At 32.2% G+C, this 22365-nt stretch overlaps 3 protein-coding genes across 3 annotated transcripts; all 3 read right to left on the bottom strand.

Moving 5' to 3' along the window:
- Window positions 1–2385: 2385 nt before the first annotated feature.
- On the bottom strand, window positions 2386–9604 carry Bm3669 (AEL166Cp, putative; the record flags this gene model as incomplete). Its single annotated transcript, XM_043079122.1, has 17 exons — window positions 2386–2769; window positions 3320–3533; window positions 3857–4024; window positions 4336–4411; window positions 4733–4875; window positions 5102–5182; window positions 5686–5791; window positions 5917–5971; window positions 6427–6620; window positions 6816–6998; window positions 7386–7536; window positions 7841–7932; window positions 8156–8258; window positions 8515–8617; window positions 8768–8877; window positions 8951–9156; window positions 9457–9604. The coding sequence occupies 17 exons, from the start codon at window positions 9602–9604 to the stop codon at window positions 2386–2388; spliced, it is 2517 nt and encodes an 838-aa protein (XP_042935056.1).
- A 1200-nt stretch (window positions 9605–10804) lies between these two features.
- Window positions 10805–13576, bottom strand: Bma-lec-1 (galectin, putative; the record flags this gene model as incomplete). Its single annotated transcript, XM_001900777.1, has 8 exons — window positions 10805–10918; window positions 11151–11273; window positions 11708–11866; window positions 11998–12120; window positions 12413–12529; window positions 12827–12914; window positions 13200–13288; window positions 13556–13576. The coding sequence occupies 8 exons, from the start codon at window positions 13574–13576 to the stop codon at window positions 10805–10807; spliced, it is 834 nt and encodes a 277-aa protein (XP_001900812.1).
- Window positions 13577–18761: 5185 nt separating this feature from the next.
- Bm9806 (cyclophilin-type peptidyl-prolyl cis-trans isomerase-3, Bmcyp-3, putative) lies at window positions 18762–20743 on the bottom strand (the record flags this gene model as incomplete). Its single annotated transcript, XM_001900776.2, has 5 exons — window positions 18762–18821; window positions 18950–19084; window positions 19643–19753; window positions 20174–20314; window positions 20675–20743. The coding sequence occupies 5 exons, from the start codon at window positions 20741–20743 to the stop codon at window positions 18762–18764; spliced, it is 516 nt and encodes a 171-aa protein (XP_001900811.1).
- Window positions 20744–22365: the final 1622 nt, after the last annotated feature.

Here is a 22365-nt window from a genome sequence, read left to right on the forward strand (position 1 = left end):
AAGCGGAAGAGGTTGAGCAATCCATCTACGCCAGATGTGATCCATAATGTGCTGAAAAACAAAATCAACACTAGCACAAAGCATAGAATTATTATTTATGGGTCACAAGGATTAAAATATATACATTGTTTTTTGTGATATCTAATCTAATTCTATATCGACATTTATATCATATTCATTTCATTTCAATGAACTTTTCTAAAAATTTCTTGTAAGTGAAATGAAATTAATAACAATGATGATGAGATATGGTATATATTCAGCAATATAACAATTTGAACTGCTTGTAGTTATTAATTGTCATCAGACAAACAGTGATTGTTATTTACTGTTTTAAAATACTCTCACGGATATGATATTGAGGCCATATAAAGGAATAGATGGATATTGTGTTGTTTCTACGATGACTTATATTAATTAGCTGCAAGAGAAGAGTGATTCAGGATAGAAGTTAATTATCTGCTAATCGAATATTAAGTATTGCTTATAAGTAGCAGAGAGTAATCAACCTTACGTTAAATAATTGATAAGAAGCAATTCATTCTTGTTTTTTGTAGTAATGTAACAATTATTTGTGTAATGTATACGAGTAAAAATAGAACAATTCAAAAATCTTGAAAGTTTCAGGTTTGCTTCTCAAACAGTACAAAATCCACGATGGTACCAATGAATTGCAACATATTTTCATATGTTCGTACGCCCAAGACAACATTCGGATTACGGGTATTGAATTTTCTGATCTGTAGTAATTTTTTTTATAAGGATTTTCTTTATAAAGATCCATTATTAACTGTAACAATTTACTCTTCCTTTATCTACTCATTTCCACTACGGTTTAGGCTCGAACATTAGCTCATCATTTCAAAATATTGTCAAAATCAAAGCTTCAAAATTTTTATGGGTCTGATGGCACTCATAGATATTGCCCATTCGTACAGGTAAGAACTCTTGCAGAGTTTTAAATTCTAAGATTTGTGCAAATAGGTGATAACATGTCTCTTCTCCACTCATGGACTCGCATAAGTGAAATTAAAAAGATCAAAAATCCCCATTCTCTTATTAAATGAATACTGAAGCAATTAATATCACCTTCATCCACATTAATTCACTTCTCTGCTATTTAAAAATCAAACAACAAATCCAACTTTCGATATTTCAAGTCATCCACATATCGATTACCATGTTAATTTCATAGTGCAGGAGGTGCTGTATGATCACATAGCAGGAATTCCTGATGATGCAGAAATTGTCGCCTGCGATTTCATCCATAAAATTTAGCCATAAAATCTTCGATTTATGTTTAATTCAAACTCCTAATAAAAATAATCAATGTAACACATCGACTTACAACAATCATAGTCATATGTTAAATAAATTACAAGGATCATAATGTTCCTGTTTATTAAAGCATTAAAGATTATATAATAAAGTTAAGCCTTAGATGAAAGCTAAATATATTCAAATTCGGATGGATCATATGTTTATTTAGTAACACAACAAATCAAAATCATTAGTTAAGTATGGATAATCAAAACGCTAATAGTTTTAGAAAAATGACGGAGTCAGTTAAATCAGAACAACAGATGCAAAGAATCAGAATATCCTCATAAAAGAGAAATAGATACTCTTGAGGATGGATACTCTACATAATTGCATTTATTTCACGTATTCAAAACTTATGATCAGCAAGCAATGACCTGTTTATGCACTAAGACTAAAATACATCAATTAATACATGATAAGACTAGCATTTATTGTGAAGGAAAAAGAAAAAACAGCGCTCAAGAAAAAGGTATTTTAAAATTAGTAAGTCAAAGGAGAGAAAATAAGATAACTTTAAAATTATACAAAAATGTTCATGATTTAATAAATTCATCGACTAAACCAAGAATAGGTAGTCCAGGAACTAGCCTATTCTCAAGAAGTACCTAAATTCAAAAATGGCAATAAACCTACCATAACTTCAATTATACATATTTAGCGATGATCCCAAATTGTGGAGCAGGTATTATGATAGCAAGTTATTTTGTATGGTTTGAAAATGCACTATAGCATCAAAACTATTCCTGAATTGTTTGGACAATTTATGGTCATCGTTAAATGACAATAATTGAAAATGTGGCAAACTTCATGTTAATGAAAAAATCCCAAGATATTACAACATACCTTATCATTAGATTGCAGGAATCCCAAAATATCACACGATGGATAATCTTTAATACTGTAAACCTGATTAAAAGATTTATTACTTTAAAAGTAATTTGTTACTTTGATTAATCAAAATATGTTTGTATAACGAAAGCATGCTGATTCTTTTAATGATTTTTTATCTCGCTTATTCTAACATTATCTAGATATAGCTTTTCAATATAATATATATAAAGCTCATAAATCAAACTTGTCATAAATGTAAACCAGAATGTTAACTACAGTGAGTAGCACAAGATGAGAAAATTCATATGCAAATTTTGGAGCAAAAACAGACCAAACAAAAAGATGATAACGTTGAATATACAGAGATAACAAACACAATGACACATTGAGTTGCAACACAGAGGATATCCAGCAAAGCAGTGAATTTCGTTTATGTGATAGTGAAATCGATGTGACAGATTCTTCAACTAAATACTGCCACCAACCAAATACTATCAACAGTGGTCCAGAATAAGTACTGAGTATAATTTGTACAGCAATTTGTATTGGTTGATAGGTTTCAACGCCAGCAAATCCAACCGCAATGTCGACTGTTGAAAAATTATTCGAATTACCCTATAAACTAGGATCAAAATAACAAGAACCCTTAATGATGTTGGAAATGCTAAGGATCAAAATCTAAAATCAAATCGAAAAACACAGAATTGGATAATGAAAGCATCGTATACAGGATTACACTAGAAATTTCGAAAAATACAATAATAATCTGCTTCTTTTTGCAACGAAAATCAACTCTTCTATTCTTGTTTCAAGCCTGTCAGGCCTGAATAGAAGTACGATGCTTTTGTCACCAACTAAAGGATCAAGATTTGATCCATTAGCGTAATAAATCACAGAATAATCATCCATTTTACAATTTTATATTCATTTTGAATCGTTACCGGAATAGTATCTTTCAACTGAACTTAAACTTTCTCACAAACTAAAATGTGTCTTACTGATTGACGCCAAACTTTTTCAGATTTGATCACTCTAAAATATAATTCTAACTGTCCCGTTACAATACAGATAAAACATATAATAGAATATACGTTCTAATAAATATATAACATAACATAATAATAAACTAAAAAAGTTATGTGTGGAAAAAGAGACAAATACTTGCCAAATAAAAAAACGAGGAAAAGATAGCACGGATAATCAATAATGGTGTCGCATCAATCCGTGCTAAGCAATATCCCAGAAACAATTGTAGAACAGCAAGTGGTAGATTATATGTTCGCATGATAAGCACTGCCCAAACGATTAAGCTTAGAGACAGATCTCGAAGTAATAGCAACAAAAACACATTCAATATGAATACCATTAAAAATACAACCCTGTATTATGTTGTAATTTGTATTCGAAAATTTTTTACAAAAGAATTACAAATTTAATGAAAGAAAAAAATGGAAGTTGATTTTCAACCTCAAATCTTGCCTTATGAGTTATAACAAAGCTAACAGTGAATTATTGCAAAATCTACTAATACATTATCAAAATTATTAATTCAATGCTTCGCAAAAAAAAAAAAAAAAACTATTTTCCAAACTATATTTTGAGCAGCTAATTTACTTATAGCAAAATGTTCAATTTTTGTAATTACACTAAGAAAAAAAAAAAAAAAAAAACTCCGAAATTTTAGAAAATTAGAACAACTCACTGAGATTTGTAATGATGCACCAGAAATGTTCCAAATAGAATAGCTAGTATCAAGAAACGTATAAGTTTTGGATGACTTGTCCTTTTACCGTAATATAAAATTAACAGAGTACCAATTAAAATCAGAGATAATGAACAAGAAATGAAACGCAAGTTGTTAAACTGTTTCCTGAAGTGAATAAAATTATTCTTCAGAAATCAGAAAAAAACTATAAATAAGAAAGATTGCTATTTAATAGTTTTTTTTTTTCTTTTTTTAGATGTTTGCTATTAGCGAAAGTTAAGCTACTAAGTTGGCTATCATCCTGTAACTATCTTATGAATATTAAACATCAATGCACCCTGAAATTAGTGATATATTTTCTATATAATACAAATGAAGAATATGAAGAAAAAAGATCTTTGATTTTTACAGAACTTTCACTTAAAACGCGATAATTTATGTTCGAGAAATAAGTCAAAATTTAAATCATAACTTACAACAAGGATGCAATATCCGGCATATCGCTAGAACCACCGATGCTCGTAAAAATCTCGTAATAATTCAGAAAACCAACTTAAAAAAGGATTACACCGATCAAATCCGTGAAATTTTTATGGTATTGAATGTTAGATATAATACTATAACAACTTCCCCCCCCTTCGGAAACAGACTAATGTTAGTCGTTGAATTACATGAAAAATAAAAAAATAAAATAAAATATTCAAAATTTCAAGAATCATGAGATTTTCAAGTTAATCGTTTTCAAAAAGCATCGTGTATTATTTCATTTACAGTTACACCAAAGTTCCCCTTTCGAAGAGTTTGAAATAAAGTTGAAGCTTCAAAAATAATTTGAAATTTGGAAAGTTTGGATAAAAATTAGAATTAATTTACTTCTGTTGCTTTGACTAATATTTCTTTCCAGAATCCAACGTCGTCGATTTGATTCTGTGTAACTTCGACATAAACGATGAATTATTAATGAAAATAATATTGTTATTATCTTCTGGGATTTCGCTGAATTATAGGAACGAATTCTAGAATAAAAAAGGAATGCTATAGATCATATTATTTCCTATAACATAATAATGAAGATTGTCTGCTCAAATTAAGAAACGATAATTTTGAAGCTTGTTTAGACAAAAAATTTCCTTCAATACATTCTTAATTACTTTGCAAAATTTGATCACGTCAAAAGATTTGCCACCTTGTAAAAAAGTTTGATCAATGATATATGATCATAAGAACAAGAAATAAACTTGCCTTCTGTTATTATGACTAAATAACCAGATATGAAGTTCTTCCAGAAGCATAACAAAAAGGCAAGAAGCAAAAAAGAAATATCTGAAATTAAAAAAAAAATAGAAAGAAATTAAAAGCCAAACTCGTTAACGAAATGCGAACAATCGGCTATATGGTGATTGTTCTTTGCATAACTAACTACTAGATTTACGCAATCGTTCGCATCAAATCTAGTAGTTATTCAAAGAATTTCTCCAGAAAGAATTTGAAAACATGGACTGATGATTCAGGTTCCAACTTGAGAATTAAATCATGCAAATTATTTAAAAGAGTAAGATTGGATGTAACATTTTTACATTTAACTTTTTTTTGGAATTAAATCAAATCGGAAGATGACTCAAGTTTTTCATTGGAAGATCAAAAAAAAAAAACTCAATTTACGGGTCCTGTTTAGTGGTACTATTATTACATAATAGATGGACTTAGCCGTAAGAAAAGAACTTATAATATTGATGAAAAAATTTTACGAATTGCTCTACTCTTCTAATGATATGATCTAATCAGATAATAATAATAGAAAGGTCCATTAATAAAAGAAAACTTACTGTAAGTCATGTTCTTCTTCTATCAAACTTGACGCAAACGATGCGGCAAAGTGTAATAACTGGGCAAAAAGAGCTAAATTTGTTGAAAGATCACCATTTTGGAAAGCTGAAAACATTTCTTGAAATATGAATTTTATATGTAAGAAATCTCTGAACATTCATTTAATTGGTAACTGACTTATTGAAGAATCAATGGATTTCATCGTAATCTTATTTCTACAATAAACTTACCATAGATATCATATGAATATGTAGAACCAACCAAACAAGAAGAAATATATGACACCTGCAAAAGAATCCATATTGTTGTCAAAAGCAAAAATTAAATCGCTAAATAAGGAAAGAAAAAGAGATACATGATGCACAGTTTAATGCTTTTTCGTATTCATTTGATCTGAACAAGTCTGTATACTTTTCCAAGCAAAAACTCTTCCCAGTAGCTCGAAAAATAGACTGCGCCTCTTAAACTATTTTGTTCTTTAATAAATGAAATGAATCAATTAAACAGTCTACACCAACTGTCTGTAAATGTAGTAATCTATATAATCTATAAAGTTTACAAAAGATAGCATAGATAATTGGATTTGTGAATGGAAAACTTTTTGTTTTCTTCAGGAATAGCCTAAGACTTTCATTAGTAAATGAAAATGAAGAATGTACGACTAACTGACAGTTATATAATGCATGCTCTCATTTAAGCTAAAAAAAATCTCTTAATAGGAGTTAATTCAAAAAACATACAGTAAAAGAGAGACCAATAGCAATCACTATCTGTATAACATCGAAATTCGTTTTCTTATGTATAAGTTGTGATTGAATTTTGTGTAATTCCTCCAAACATTCCCCAATCAATCCATCAACATTTACAGAAGAATTTATTGCACAATATTTTTGCAAACTGTCATAAAAATGACTGACACAGTGGTTTAGCACATCTATAAATATTATGAGTTTTGCCACTTGAATAAAAGATGAATAAAAAATCCTATCTAATTTTTATCATATCTTTTATGCATTAATAATTCTCACATCATCTTAATAATTTTTTTCTGCTCGTTGATAGAGTTGTCAAGAATTTCTTCGGAAAAACATCAAAATTTTTGTAATAAAACAACAGTAACACTACTTACTTGATGTTCCATACAACTTTCGAAACTGTTCAGCGTTTTGCAATACGAATAATAATACTGAAAGATTTGACCTATCTGTGGTAATATAAGGTAAAAGCGTAACACCAAGACTTTCTTTCGGAATTGGAATATTCAAAAGAGTTGCCAATGTTGGAACAATATCGACTTGCTCAACTGATGCTACTGAAAGTTAAAAATATGAAACGATGTCTACTTTATTTCATCTTAAAAGTTGAATTACTGATTAATGATATAAATCCAGATCGTTATCAAAAAAAAAAAGTCAACTCCGAAATGGTTAGAAACCTTTAGGAAAATACCATATTTTACTTATATATGTACTAAACTAAATTTCAAATTGCAAATATTATATTTAAATGAAATCAACATTTTCTAATGATTCCACTAATTTCTTTCCCATTAATTCTTATCATTTATTTGTTCAAATATATTTATCGAACGTACGTCAATGATAACATATATTTAGAAAAATATAGATAATCCTCACTAACACATTAGCATGAAAAAAATCTATACTACTGACTGATAAAATTAAAGTTGAAATATTACCACAGAACGTTTCGTTGCTAGTACGTCGCTTCCTTCCATCAACATAAACAATGGGTACATGGGTTTCTAATTCTGAAGAACCACCATGACTTCCACCTTCGGTCATTCCATGATCACCAAACACAATTATGGAAAAGTTCGTGTCATATACCTGAATTGTGCAAAATCAATATATTTATTCATCAGTTTCTTTCTCCTAACAATGCAAACTTGTAAATTCAATTAATTAATACGTCATTTTTTAAATTAATTATATCTCATTCCTTTACATGCAATGTACAGCATATGGCTTCTACCTATTCTTATTTCACGACTAATTCACAATTACATCCAGAGACTAGAGACAACAGGCGGAGAAGAAGCTATATGCTGTACATGTTGTATATAAAAGAATGAGACATACTTCCAAGTTTCAATTCTGTCTGTTCTACTGTTCTGACACATTTGCATCATACTTTCTGGAGTTTTTCGTAAATTTCTTTGATAACGGAATCCATTTCAATAAGTTTATTATTCAGCTCACTGTGAGTGCCACCCAGAGAATGTCCTAAAATCGCAATTCCAATAACTTACACATTTACTAAAATCCACTGTTTAAAAAACATGATGCTTTCAATCACTTTAAGAAAACTATTGCGAGGTCGGGCAGTATGTTTCATATTGGAAATTTTTTATAGCTTCAAGAATGAGTAAAATGCTTTCTTAAATTGTTTTAATGTACAAATAGACCAGTTTGAGACGCATAAACTTAAGTTTTTTTTCAATCTGACCTATATGATCAAGTCCCAAGTAATGCAGAATCATCACATCCCACGTATCCGCAGCACTATTCTCAAGCCGTGAACGCATACAAAATGTTACATTATCATCAACCTACAAAACGTTTCAAATAAATTAATTCAATAGTAATAATTTATAAGTTTCCAGGAACAATTAAAAAGCCCCCTTTCGACACTGCAGAATATAAGGCGTTAAACTTCATTTTACATTTTTATGGACTGGTTCTTTATTTCTTGTATCCAAATCAGAAGACAGGGCATTCAACAGAACCACCATTATAAAGTATAATATAAATTATCAATTAACAAAACATTTTCCGAAGTGTTTACTTCCAAAAAGCTAAACTTACTTCTTTGAAATCATTGACGTAGAATGACGTAACCCCTGCCGAATGGTTATCGAAACGATTCGGAAATAGTCGTAGCCATGTTTCGTCGCCGCAAAACGTGCATCTGAATGGTAACATTTTGTTTCAATAATTTTCTCTACATTGCTCTTGGATGAAAGCATAACAAAATAGGTTCTATTAATTTGTAAAATTAAACCGCTAATAAAAGAAACGTTCAAGCTATAAAATGCCTCCTCAAAACCTCGAAGATGACCTGTAACCCTTATCATTAAGTCGATCAATGATATTATCGCTTGTTATGGAAGTAGATGCAAAATTCATCACAACATCAGCAAATGAAGGTATCACACCAGCTGTTACTGCCTGAAATTTAACACTGAATGATTTCTTTGATTTGACTCGATATCTAAAAAATAAACCTAAAAGAATTACTGGCCTTAATCCTTGGCATTGTTACAGTAGGCGTTTGCACATGAGCAATGAAGGCGACAGCTTGGCCGTCGTTTGTCAATTGACGTAAAAATTGCATGGCCTTTCGGCGATAGAAAAACTGCTCTTGCCAAGCATCAATTAATATTATCACCATTTTTGCTACTATCTGCTTCTTTACTGCTTTCCTCAAGATGCTGTCATGAGGGCATTCTGAAATGATGACTCCAGAGAATATCAAAGAATATAAAACGCAATCTGCAACTGCAAATAAAAATTAATTTTCGTAATATCGGTCAATAGCTAGATGGTCGGCTAATATAGAAAGAGCCCGAAAAAATTAATATACTGGTGAAAGAAGCTGTTAAATCGTACCCGAAAAAGGTAAAATTAGAAGAGTAGCTTAACGACTGAAAACACATACAGTAGAAGATCGTATCAATTAATATCGTCTCACTTGTTTCAAACTATCATTTAATTTCTATTTCAATACTAGTCACTTCAATTTGTTACCATCTAGAAATTTGTTCACATCTTGTTCACTGCTTTCGGAATCCAATAAATGTATTTGTTTGTGAAAGAAACCCGAAATGAACAGGGAAACAGCAGCAATTTGTAGTAAACACAATACCAATATCCAAACATTCCTTGAGCACAACATCAATTGAATCTCTCACAAATAACAGTTGAAAAGAAATGACAGTTCAACCAGCTACCATCCAGGTTATTAAGATCTTCGCTGCCCAGAATTCCTGAACATCGCTTCACCGTGTCATACTTCGTCATTGGTACCATTCCTAAATATCACTTCCATACTTTACTGAAAAGTTAACCTAATCTTAAGTTGAATTTCAATAGAGACCAGGCAAATATTCATTTTTAATTGCAAAGCCCTACGCATCTATCACAGAAATTACCCTTCCACTACAAACAATTCATAAGGAACTCCGATGTTTCTACACTGGTCTTCTGAAGTTTAAAATTTGCTTAATTCACCAACATAGTACCAATTAGATGTCTTTATTCAACCAAATCCCTTTTTATGAAATAAGATAACCTGTATACAAGTCGGATTCCTCATACCTCTCCACCGTCCAAAATGAACTTCTAACTTTTACAACCGATACATAGTTCATTATCAAGAATGAAACATATTTTCCAGAATTGAATAATTTTACTTGCTTCACAAGGATCCAAATTTTACTTAGTAGTAACCCCAATGAACATTTTAAACTCAAAATCAATTTCAAGATAAATATTCCTGTGATCAAAAACTGAAACAAAGAACAATGTATCCTATATTACTGACATTCACATCAAAAAAAGAACTACACGTGTGAATTATATAGTTTTTTAAATTGGGATTACAAAATCAAGATCTTCTAACTTCCGATGTTTCTGAAGCAATTCACATTCCACAGAACATCACATCAAAAAAGTTACTTCCACATATAAAAACATTATGGATAACAATGTATGTGGATGGAACGGAAATGGTACAGTGTAGAACTACTTAAAGTCCAAGAGCCTTTGAATTACATTGGGAATCTAACTTTAGCAAACACTGATGATACATAAAGAAACTTCACACTCTGAAAGATTTAAAAGAAATAAGATGCTTGAAAAATAACGAAAGAAGATGTTAACGGTTCTAAAAATAAGAGAAATCAACCAATAACCGATTACATTACCCATGAGACACCTACAACCGAAATAGAATAAGCATTATCGCTTAACTAGAATTCACTGCCCAAGAAAAGAACATTTGCTGATGAAATACGATAAAAGAAACAAAACACATAATTTGGTTGGGAATTTAGAAAGATTAGTATGTATGATATCGAGAAATTGAATCCTTTATTTAGTGAATTTGTATGCCCGTAAGTTCGACATCACCATGAATTTGCAAACCGGTGATGTCATGAGGATCTGAACGATGAGCAAATGAACAAAATCGTACATCATTCACGTAAATCTGTAATAATTAATACAGTTAAATAATGCAAAAATGAATAAAATAAATAAAAGTGCAATAGAATATCATTTGTCTGATTATTTCGTTAAATTCTTTCTTGCAGTTCTTGAGTACCAAAATTTACTACAGTTGTATAGACTGAACTTTTCCACGAATTTTCTCCCATTTTCGAGCGACTTAGATGATTCAAGTCTGAATATGGAAAAAAAATTAATATGAAAACTCAGGAAACCTGAAATCCATATTCTTCATTGACAATTTTCAAATCAGCCCCAACGCCCTTCTCGAACGGTATCTTGCCTTCCCTCTCCTCATTACCCCAATTGCCAGCTTGAAGAGCGTTACGCGTAACTGCCTGAAATAATTCAAATTGTAACAACACAATAAAGTCACAATAAATCGAGTGAGTCACAATAAATAAAACGAGTATTCAGTTATACAACATCAAAACAAGATAAACAAATAACATGACTTGTACAAGTAAATACTACGGACTTTTTCAATTTTTTTTTTCTTCATAATATTTCTACTGCATTTTAATGAACACAAAACTATGAGATAATGAATATAAGAGAAGCATTTCATAGCGTGGAATATAAAGAAATAAGCCAATGATACTTGAACTAGTCTTCAACCAAGCAGACGACTGTGCTGAGTTCATGGAGAATTATAGAACTTACTTTTTAAATATATAAACTGATGGAAATTATTTCAAACTGAGACATAAAACCCGATTTCCAATTCTATAATTGTAATTATCAAGAAGAAACAGGCATTAAAAAAGTTGACCTTTTCATCGAAGCGAGGATTGAAGTGTAATGCAATATCACCATTCTTTTTTAACAAATTAATGTTGAAACGTTTCGCTTTCTTCTCCGGGCATAAGAATACCATAAGCGTTCTGCCGACACTCAAACCTTGCGAAATACCACTTTCATACGGCACAGGCTGAAACTAATTAGAATTTTTGTCCAGAAGCATTACTGCATCCTTGTTAATTAAAAATTAATTAAAGTTGAAAGAAAATTAAGTGTCCTTGAACAATCAAAATAATTATGATTTCCAAAAACTGAACGGACATAATATTTTCCACCCCAGTGTACTTGATTAAGATATAAATCGCCATCAATCGATAGATGAGATACGGAAGACAATGGCAGGCGGTGTTCGAAATCTTTGAATTCCTTCTGGTCGCAGAAAATCTATAATTTTCATTCTCTGTAAGTAATTTTTTACCAAAGCAACATTAATTAAATAGTACTAAACTGTATCCTTACAAAACGACTGCATTGCCAATTTTCTTCGCCTCAAATTCTTCTATATGAACAACTGGAAGATAACTAATTTAGCTTTCCAATTCGGCATATATGAGCCTACAGATAACACTCATTATTTCGTCCTCAGATAAACTTCTACACCTACATCTTTTGTAATTACCAGACACATCCTATCAAAACGTAATATCGATGATGTGAAAAAATCGGGAATTCATACCTGATATCGATCATCATGCGCTCGAATTCGGATATCGAAAGGTGTGCCTTTTTTGAATGGAAGATTCTTGCGTTCCTCTTTACCCCACTCTCCATTCTCAAAACTATTCATCACAATCTACAAACAACATATTATCAATTTCTCTCTCCCAGCAGGCATAGTACTAGTATTAAAATAAGTAATACTTATTTGTTCTAGTTAAAATATTATATGAAGTTTGACGGATTTTTTCTGTACTGATGACAGCAGTGTCTAATTTGTATGTTTCATGTACTAAGCAAAGCATTCGAAAAATGCTTATTTTCAGAGCATCTTCCAATGGTTAAGTCTTTAAAGACGTTTGAATGTTATCGAAATATCTCGAACAGAAACAGAAATTTTGAAGGTCAGAATATAATATAAATAGGAACTAACTTTGCCCTCGTCAAATCTAATTGAGATATGAAGTGGGACATCATTACCACTGAAGTCTGCTGCTTTGCAATGTAAATTCACCGTAAATCTGAAAAACTAATGATGAATAATCAAAGGATCTTCTTCCATTAAGACTAATTAACATTTCTTTACTGCTGTTGTAATTTCAAATGACAAGTTCCACTATTACATGTCACTACATTATATGGAAATTTTTATTTCTTTTTTCTGCATCTATAGTTACACACAATAAGGAAGTTTTACAATGTCGAATCAGACCATGCAATAGTTACTAAGTGATGAAATAAAAATATCACATCCCTAAAGGACGTAGAACTAACTGAAGTTAACCTAAACTAAGTTCAATACATACCGTTGGCTTTCATCGATCGTTGATCCCTTAATAATCAGTGTTTGTCCAGGTTCAATCTTCTCTTGCAGTTGGCTGCGATATGGAATTGGCTGCAAATGATTCAATCTTAACTACTAAATCAATCATCAACAAATATTTCTGTTAAATATGATTGCATTCGATATAAGCGATTCGGATAGCACACTGTTAATGATTGCTGGGTTCTATTGATTGATGCAATTGAATTAACCGGAAGTGAAGATACCGGATTGGTGTTATCCAACGATTACACAACTAACTCAAGCCAATCTCTTTCATTCGTTTTATTTACTATCTGAATTATTGTATCATTATTTAAGGCAAAAATGAGTACTAACATATGATCTCTGATCAGACATATTTGAGCAATTCAGCAAATCGGATAACCTGGAAAAAGTAAATTATTATCACATATGCATATTAATTATTCAGGGTACTCGCAAGAGAACATGGCGTTTACAAACTGTGTAAATTATCTTGTATCACTATGAATCAGCATCGAATATTCAGCGCTATGTTGTTTAGAAAAGTACCTTGTTTCCTTACAAACGGAGAGACAATCAATGATATTTGAGTGAAGAGGAAAAAAAATGAATTTGAAGTGTTGTGAAACGGAGCATAGTGCATGTCAATAAAACTAGTAAGAGTGAGAGAATCAGTAATAATATAATTACAAAGCAATCCACATTTCGTCAAAAAGTATACATATAAAATGAAATTTCTTGAATGCATGAAGAAATTTAAAATGAAGAGAAAGGGATGATGACTGTGATCAAATCAAAAAGACTTTTTTTTTTCATTTCTTTGAACACATACAGTATCGACAGCAATATTCAGCTCTTAATTTTATTCAAATTAAAAAGTCCCTCTTATATGACATGCAATAAGAGGAAGAAGAGGAATAGCCATTGCTTTGCCTTTGCCAGATACTAGGCCTATAAATGCCTTGATGAGTAGTTAGTCCAATGTGACAGCAAATGTTTCATCTACATATACGTATCTTTTCCCCACACTTTTTAAAGAGAACAAAAAAGAAGCAAAGCGTATTGGTCATCGATTTCAAGATAAGACAGTGTAGACCGCCCTTAATACATTAGCGTTATTATCATCAATACCATTGCCGCCATCGTCAAGATTAGAAAAACAGTCCCAGTCATATTCACAACACATGCTTCCCATGTCTCGGCTTTAAAATAGGACAAGGAAAATTTTGCAAAAAATGTTTCAAGTACATACCATGAAAGCAATGATCGATTAAAATTAAATAGATGAAATCTGCAAACCACTTCGATCGATGACAATATAAAGCTACCAAAGCTGCGTTATACGTACGCGTCACTACGTGAAAAGGAAAAAATTACCAAATGACCGGAAAAACCGCCAATTCTGCCAATGTCTCACAATAATAACCCGTTATTTCACACATCAAAAAAGCTTAAAAGTAGCAGCAGGATATCGATCCATTTCCACTGCAACTTTTCCTGTATTGAGCAATAGAACAAAGCAGATATCCCAGAGACAAGGATGCAATACATCTTCCATCTCCTTTTAATATTTATCAGTTGTTATGATTTAATTGAATGAAGAATTTTACTTGTTAGATAGTTATGGAATGTGGTGATGCGATGAGTAAAATTGATAAAATTTAAAGAATAACGAGAAAGAAACTGATTCCCATCTTAGATTGCAAGTTTTACAAATTCAACACAATCACTCATGAAATCATCTATCTTTCGAATATTCCTTTAGTCAAGTTACACTAATCCTAATGCTGCTTCATTGTCAGTGCAAGACGACTGGTATTAAAGTGATATGAGAAAACAAATATATTGCAAGTAATTAAAACAACAATTAAGAGAAGATTCATACCTTAGTTATTTACTCTCCAAAATTTGGCTCAAATTTCGAGAATATCAACAATAAACGTTTCACTATTGAATAGAGGTGTGTTTGTATTTAGATCAGTCAATAGAGCGATTCTTCACTGATCGAAAGATTGCGGTACGATAATTTAACAATCGTTTCTTCCCGATGTTCGATTTTATCATTGCCTATTTAAAGAGAAATATGCGCCTTTGAGGAGCCGCCTTGTTCGCTAATCCAAATGTAAACACACAATAGTTCAACAGCGAAACGTTAGGATGTCGTAAACAAACGTGAATCTATCATTCTTGCAGAAAGAACATCTATTCTTGCATATTCATTCCCTGTACAAGACAACAAGCTTCCCTTCGAGAGTACTCGGAACGACCAATCGAATTTGGTTGAACAGAGATATTTAGTGTCACGAATGCTTCTCATCTCTTATTTTAAAACTTCTCTATCGCAAACATGCCAATCTAGTGAAATAATAGAAATTAGAGCAGCAGCAGCAGAATATCGAGAATAACATAAACAATTAATTAGCTGAAGAAATCAAATTATATCTAGATCACGATAGTTGGACAAGTTTAGAAAGCGCTAAATGATTTCGAAATAACGTACAGATGAATATGTGTGGGAAAATTTGGAATGATTCACTGAAAATCGTTTACTGAAAATTATACAATTTCCAGATTTATATCTTTTCTTTCAACTTTCAGACTTCTAAATACCAAATATAATGCTTAGATGACCTTGGTGATATGCTATATTCCAGGATTTCATTGCTCAATTAAAATATTTACAAACAAAAGAGTGTGACGAATGAAAAATGAGTCTTCTGATAAGTCTTAGCTGTACAATAATGATAAAAGTATTGGAGGAATGTCGGTAATCTCAAGGTCAACAACAATTTCTTATGTCAAGTAAGATCAATTACACATTTACCTATAAAAATAAAAAATATCTTACTGAACTATCAATAATGATAATTAACTCACTTCATATGCAATAAACATCAAGATTTGAAAAGCCTGGACAAGACTATTTGAGACCAATGATCAACAATTGACAAGACTAACAACAATCCTTTAAGCATTGAAAAGTTGATGAAGTCATTGCTGATAGGAGGGGAAAAATTCAAAGTTGAAATTTAAAAGTGAAATTAGATGAGAATAGAAGATGAGCAAGGAGAAAATAGCAATCGATTATTTTGTCACCTTTATTTTCTTCATTTCAACGCAGTTGTGATTGTAATTATACCGATGATTGTACTGGTAGACAATTCCATACCACAAAATACTGTGTACCTAACATACCAACAATAAGCTTAAAAGAAAATGGAATTTACTTCATTGAACAATCATTGGTAATGACAGAATTACAACTAGGAAAGAAAAAAAGAACAGTAATGAAAAGCTAACAAATTTTAATAGAAAAATTTAGTTCTTCTGAGATTATTAGACAAGAAAGCATTCAAATGAAATGACACTACTACAATCTGAATGATGGAAAATCTTTTTTCAACTCTATGAGCGAAAAAGGAATGCTTATCATTTCTTTTGTTTATTTCATAATTTATTAATTAAACTTGAAATAGTTCAGATGTTATAAAGAAAAGGAATGAATGGGAAGCAAAATGGATAATTCATTCATTAGCCAGCAATTGTAGCGGAACAGATGCTAGTTATGTTATGGTAAAAGAAAAAAACTTCAACAAACAAAAACGATCATTTATTCGGAAAATTTTATCACCCTGACGATGAATCATCCCTTTTAACGGGCAGATCGAACTAGCACATACTTGAATACTATTCTTCAGTATCATTTCATATTGGAACACAAATCGATGAATCATCCATCCCACTTCCATTACTAAGGCATTCAACAACCCAACCCGTTCCTTTAAGTACACTCCTTCCAACACCCCAACGGTACTGTGTCTGTATGTGTATGTGTATGTGTATGCATGTGTATGTACATGTGTGTGTGTATGTGTTCCTGTCCATACATCCTGTCCTCTGTCTATGTGCGCCTGCGCGTTTGTGTCTGTGAAATTTTTCCTCTTTTTTTTGTTTAGCGAATTGGTATACGATAAGGATGATTACTCAGTGTACTGCCAATGATGAATTTCTCATTTGTGAGGGACCGACACAATTTTAAGGATAGCAATTGCTGAGTAACTTGACTTGAATCATTCCTTCCTTTATCAGTATGAAAGAATCTGACATTTCTGTGGGACAATATGAGTTAGCGCATGAGATCATTTCATTTTCGTTTCAATAAACAAGAACTACATTTCCACCGACATTAAAAATACTCAAATTTTCAATAATCAGAAAAAAAATGCTACAAATGAGTTCTTATTTACTAAAAAGTATTGCAATTCCAAAAAAGTTTTATTCCAGAAATTTCGAAAGCATGGATAAAACGATAAAACAGTAACAATAGTGATATGTAATGAAAATTTCCTTTCACACTTTAATTTTCTAACTCTGTTTGATCTCTTTCTTAACTGTTCATAGGTCATTATTATATAGAACTATTACTGAAGAGGAGATTGGAAATGGAAGGTTGTGTCGTACAGTAATGTTGCATAGTTACACAGAGTTGATTTTTAAAATTTAAACCTATTTCAAGAAATTAAATTCACCATTTCTCGACCAACCCAGTCATACAATGAACATATCTAATTCGCATGAAAATCTTATCATACTTCAGATTCAAGAATTCTCCACTTGTGCTTATTTTAAACGTCCCCGATTCAGAAGCAAATCGGCCAGAACTCCATCTTTACTTCACCTGAATATGAGAAGAGTGTCATGTCGATGTCAAGCATAAAAATTGCTGATACCCATTCACCATCGACGAACCAATTTAATTGCAACCCACAGCACAACTGCCCACCAGGCATTCACCTTCACATTTCTCCACAAGAGCAGCCAGAACTTTCATTATAGAACATAAACTATGAGGCTGTGCGATGAATGAATTTCATGTAACCTAAAGTGAAAAACCATACTGGTACATGTTTTTTCTTGAATATCCTTGCTTAATCGTAACACACCCAAAACCCTTTCGATCAGTGTTCTTTGTCGAATGAACAGATTTTCACTCCTGTTTGCAAAATGAATTGTCAAAACAAATTACGCAAATTTTTAAATAACTTTTCAAGGAATAAACAACAATATGGCATGATAGTTACAAACAATAACTCGGGCTTATACATTTTATCGTCTAAAAGACAAGAAAATTGGGCTGGAATAAAAAGATAAAATAGTTACTAATTGTAGTAGAAAATGAATGTGACAGTTCTCGTTAGTGCATATAATCATTAGGTAAAACTGGTTCGAGTTAGCTTGGAAGCATTCCAGACAGCTGGAATATAACAACTTCGATTTTATTATCAAGTGATTTCATTGTCTTGGGCTAACCTTTCTACTTTGTTAATGAAATAAATTTTTATGAAGTAACAAAATTACGATGCACTAAGCAATATTATATATTATGATTCGATTGATTTAAATGTGCCTTCAACTAAAGCAGAAATATTTTTTTTTTTTTTTTTTTTGTAAAATGTCGAAATATTCATCGCGAGAGAAACAAAGAGGGAGAAATTAATCCAGAGAATAAACAACAAAGAATGAAGACTTCTTCTGGAGTTATTAATTAATGTTTGACATTCTACAATTGTCCACAATCTGCAATTACTACATCCTTCGATGTCTTACCGCTTTGTGAACCCTGCAAAATAGCATGTGAGTCAACAGATCAAAATATAGAGAATAATGTAATCTTGATAAAGTTAATCATTATCCCTTCTTCACGTGTGTTATTCCACTAAAATCCATTAAAATTTACAACAAATTTACCACTGCTTCAATCTTCCGTACGACATCCATTCCTTCGATAACTCGGCCGAATACAACATGCTTACCATCCAACCAGTCCGTCTTCACAGTGCATAAGAAGAACTGAGATCCATTCGTATCTGGACCAGCATTTGCCTAATGAATTTAAAAGCTTAAAATCCCTTCGGTAATAACTACTGAAGACAATAATGAAAATCAATTGTGAACAGTTAGAAAACTTGCATCATCAAATCTCTTTCCCCGCCTCGTACGGGAAATCAAGCACAGACATACCTGGTGAACTAGGAACTTCGAGGTAAGCGAACTCAGCAGCATTCCATGTCTAAGACAATTTTTTCATTACTTTTCAATACCACAGCCAAATCATCATCGCTCGCTTTATAAATTGGACGAGAAATGCAAGCACTAAGTGGAAGGAGTAGAACTACGGCACCATTATCTGTGTTTCGCACAACCCTAACACTGAGCTATTACACTTTCTTGCACACTTGCATTACCTGCTATATTACCTGCTTTTCTTCAGTTAACAATCTTATACTAAGAATTTTATTCGTTTATGTACTTGAAAGCTGAAATATGAACTGATTTTCGGCACTTCAAATAATTATATTGTTTAACAAACTAAAATCGGCAATGCGCTCATAGCGCGAGATTAACTCAAAAAGAACCTATATTGTTGTCGTACGCGCTTACCATGGATAGCACGCCAGGTCCAGTGTGCTTCTCTTTGAAGTTTTCATCTTCAAACGTTAAACCATAAATAGATTCACCTCCTGTACCATTTCCGCGTATGAAATCACCACCCTGAATGGCAGAAGTTCATATCAACTTTTGAATTGCAAATCATTCACTTGTTCGTTTTTATGTTACAATATTTAATTTGAGAGAATAGCTAATAACACAAACGATAGTAACTCACTATACTATATTCCTCAAAGCTCTGTTGCAATCTTTCACTGGGAAGAATTCTATCGTGGTAAGAGAGCTAATGATAACGCTCTAAAACCTTACTTATGTCACTCTCTATTGCATCACTTAGTGAATTCCGTTATGAAATAACCATATGAGAACATATGTTAAATAAGCAAATAACTTATTTAGATCAACTTGTTCATGGTTCATTTAAATTGAATATAAGCAAAGTTTACAATACCGAAATTTGCAATAAGATTTCAAATTTTAAATAACAGCATACATTGACTGAACTGACAAAACAGAGCAAACCTGGCACATGAAATTTGGGATGACTCGATGGAATTTCGAACCTTTGTAATAAAGAACCTTTCCCAATATACCATAGCCTTCTTCACCCGTGCATAATGCACGGAAATTTTCTGCTGTTTTCGGCACTACATCGCTGAACAACTGGAAAAATATTAGACCTAATATAATTTATCTATAATCACTCTTCAAAGTCACAATCATAATTAATATGGTATTGTTATTCCTACGCCATTAGCATTACTATTACCAAAACTATAATAAAACTCACACAAAATTTAGAAGAAGACCAGAATAAGAGTTTCGAGAAATATGGTCTTACAAACAACGATCATACTACATTGTTTCCATCTGTCAAGCAGCTTAGTATCCTCTAAAATCTGTCACCTGTTACCATGTCAACTGAAAGGATTAATTTTTGGAAAGGTTCTCTCCTTGGATATTCGACAACCAAGACAAGAATTTTAACTTCTAGCAAAAAATAAAAAAGAGAAAGCAATTCACCTCCATAACGATACGACCAGATGGATCTCCGCCAATGGTAATATCGAAGAATACGTGTGGACGAGACATACTTCTTTCAAACTGAAAAAAAAAATTTTGTTGCGAATTTTACTTCTGTTTAGTAAAAAAATCATAACATCGAGATGGCAAAAATCCAACGTGATAAATCTCCCAAACTAGTCTACTGATACGTGATATTATTATTAAATAGCAACAAAATTTATTAATATACAAATAATGTTATTAACAACTTCATCACGTATGATACGCATGCTCAAGTTAAATTTCCGTGCAGTGTATACGTACAACACATACTATTGCTTATTTGAACAAAACATATGCGTGAGAATGAAGTAATACTTCAAAAACCTTCTGTTCTCACTAACAATTGCTATGAGATCAAGAACGAGAAATCATGCCAATCAATTATTCTCAGTATTTTTGCGAGCAAAAAAATTCAAAATAATGCTAAAGGATTAATAACGGATGGATAAAGTAAATGTTAGACCAAACACAAAATCAGTTCATTCTAGGATTTACAAGACATCACATCATGCTACCTGTACTGCAGGTCACATTCACTTCATTCACAGAAATAAAACAGGAAAGAACGTGAATCATATTCAGGAAAGAACGTGAACCATATTCAGGAAAGACAAAAACTCTCACAATTTTCAGGGAAATCTCGGGACGGAAAGAAGTGATCTTACATATCTGGGTGCCAAGAAATGATAGATAAGATGAGAATTAGCTATTAGTAAGACGAGAAGCTGATGCTATGTCTCAATGGAAATTTGCGACTCGAACGACAGAGAGAGCGAATGAAGTGGAAAGGAGTTACTTTCATTATTTTCTCAAAGAAATCAAATAATTTAAATGAACAGTTAATTTAAAGTGGCCATCACGCGACACACGGGACACACGTGACATGTCACAACGTGCAGCGTGTTCCGCCATCAATAAATATGGTAGGAGAGCATGAGTGCAAGACGTCAAAACAGTCACTGTGCTTATAAGGGATGCCTCTTTGGGCGCAGTGTGTGCCATGCAATAGGGAGGGGGCAGTGTGCGAGAGTGCTGGCAGAGAGAATGCTGAGATGAGGAGGGGCAGACATGTGTCTTGAGGCATCCGGCAGAGTAGTTATGACCAACGGGCGCTCTCGTCCTCATTGACCAGCACACTCTCTTTCTATCTCTTTATCCACACACACACACATACAATAGAGAGACCCACACAGGCGTACGCGTACGCGGGTGGCAGGTCACGCACGTGCTTTCGTCACGTACTATGTTGACAAGAATCGTGTTGTCATCACGTAATGAACAAATTATTTGTCACTGAGGAGAAATGCAAATACCTTATGGCAGACATCTTGCGCGGTATTTCGAAGGAATGGCAGACGTCCGTTCATAACTTATTTAAGATGACGTAGATTAAAGTTTATGTGCTAACTCATTTTATATTAACTCACATACAGTAAAATCAGGAATGTTGCCGAACAGATGAAAATACTGAAAAGCAAGAAAAATACCAGTAAAACGTAAAGTTAGACGTATAAATATTCTTATGAATAAATTGTTAAGTAAATAAGCACATATTGTGTAGCTCATCAGACCATTTAACTTTGTCTTCAGTTTCATATTTCGTTTTCTGGGAAATTTTCTTTTGCCATATTGTATTTTATTGTGAC

The sequence above is a fragment of the Brugia malayi genome (assembly GCF_000002995.4).
Source record: "Brugia malayi strain FR3 genome assembly, contig: Bm_v4_Chr2_contig_001, whole genome shotgun sequence".
In the NCBI taxonomy this organism is placed as follows: Eukaryota; Metazoa; Nematoda; class Chromadorea; order Rhabditida; family Onchocercidae; genus Brugia; species Brugia malayi.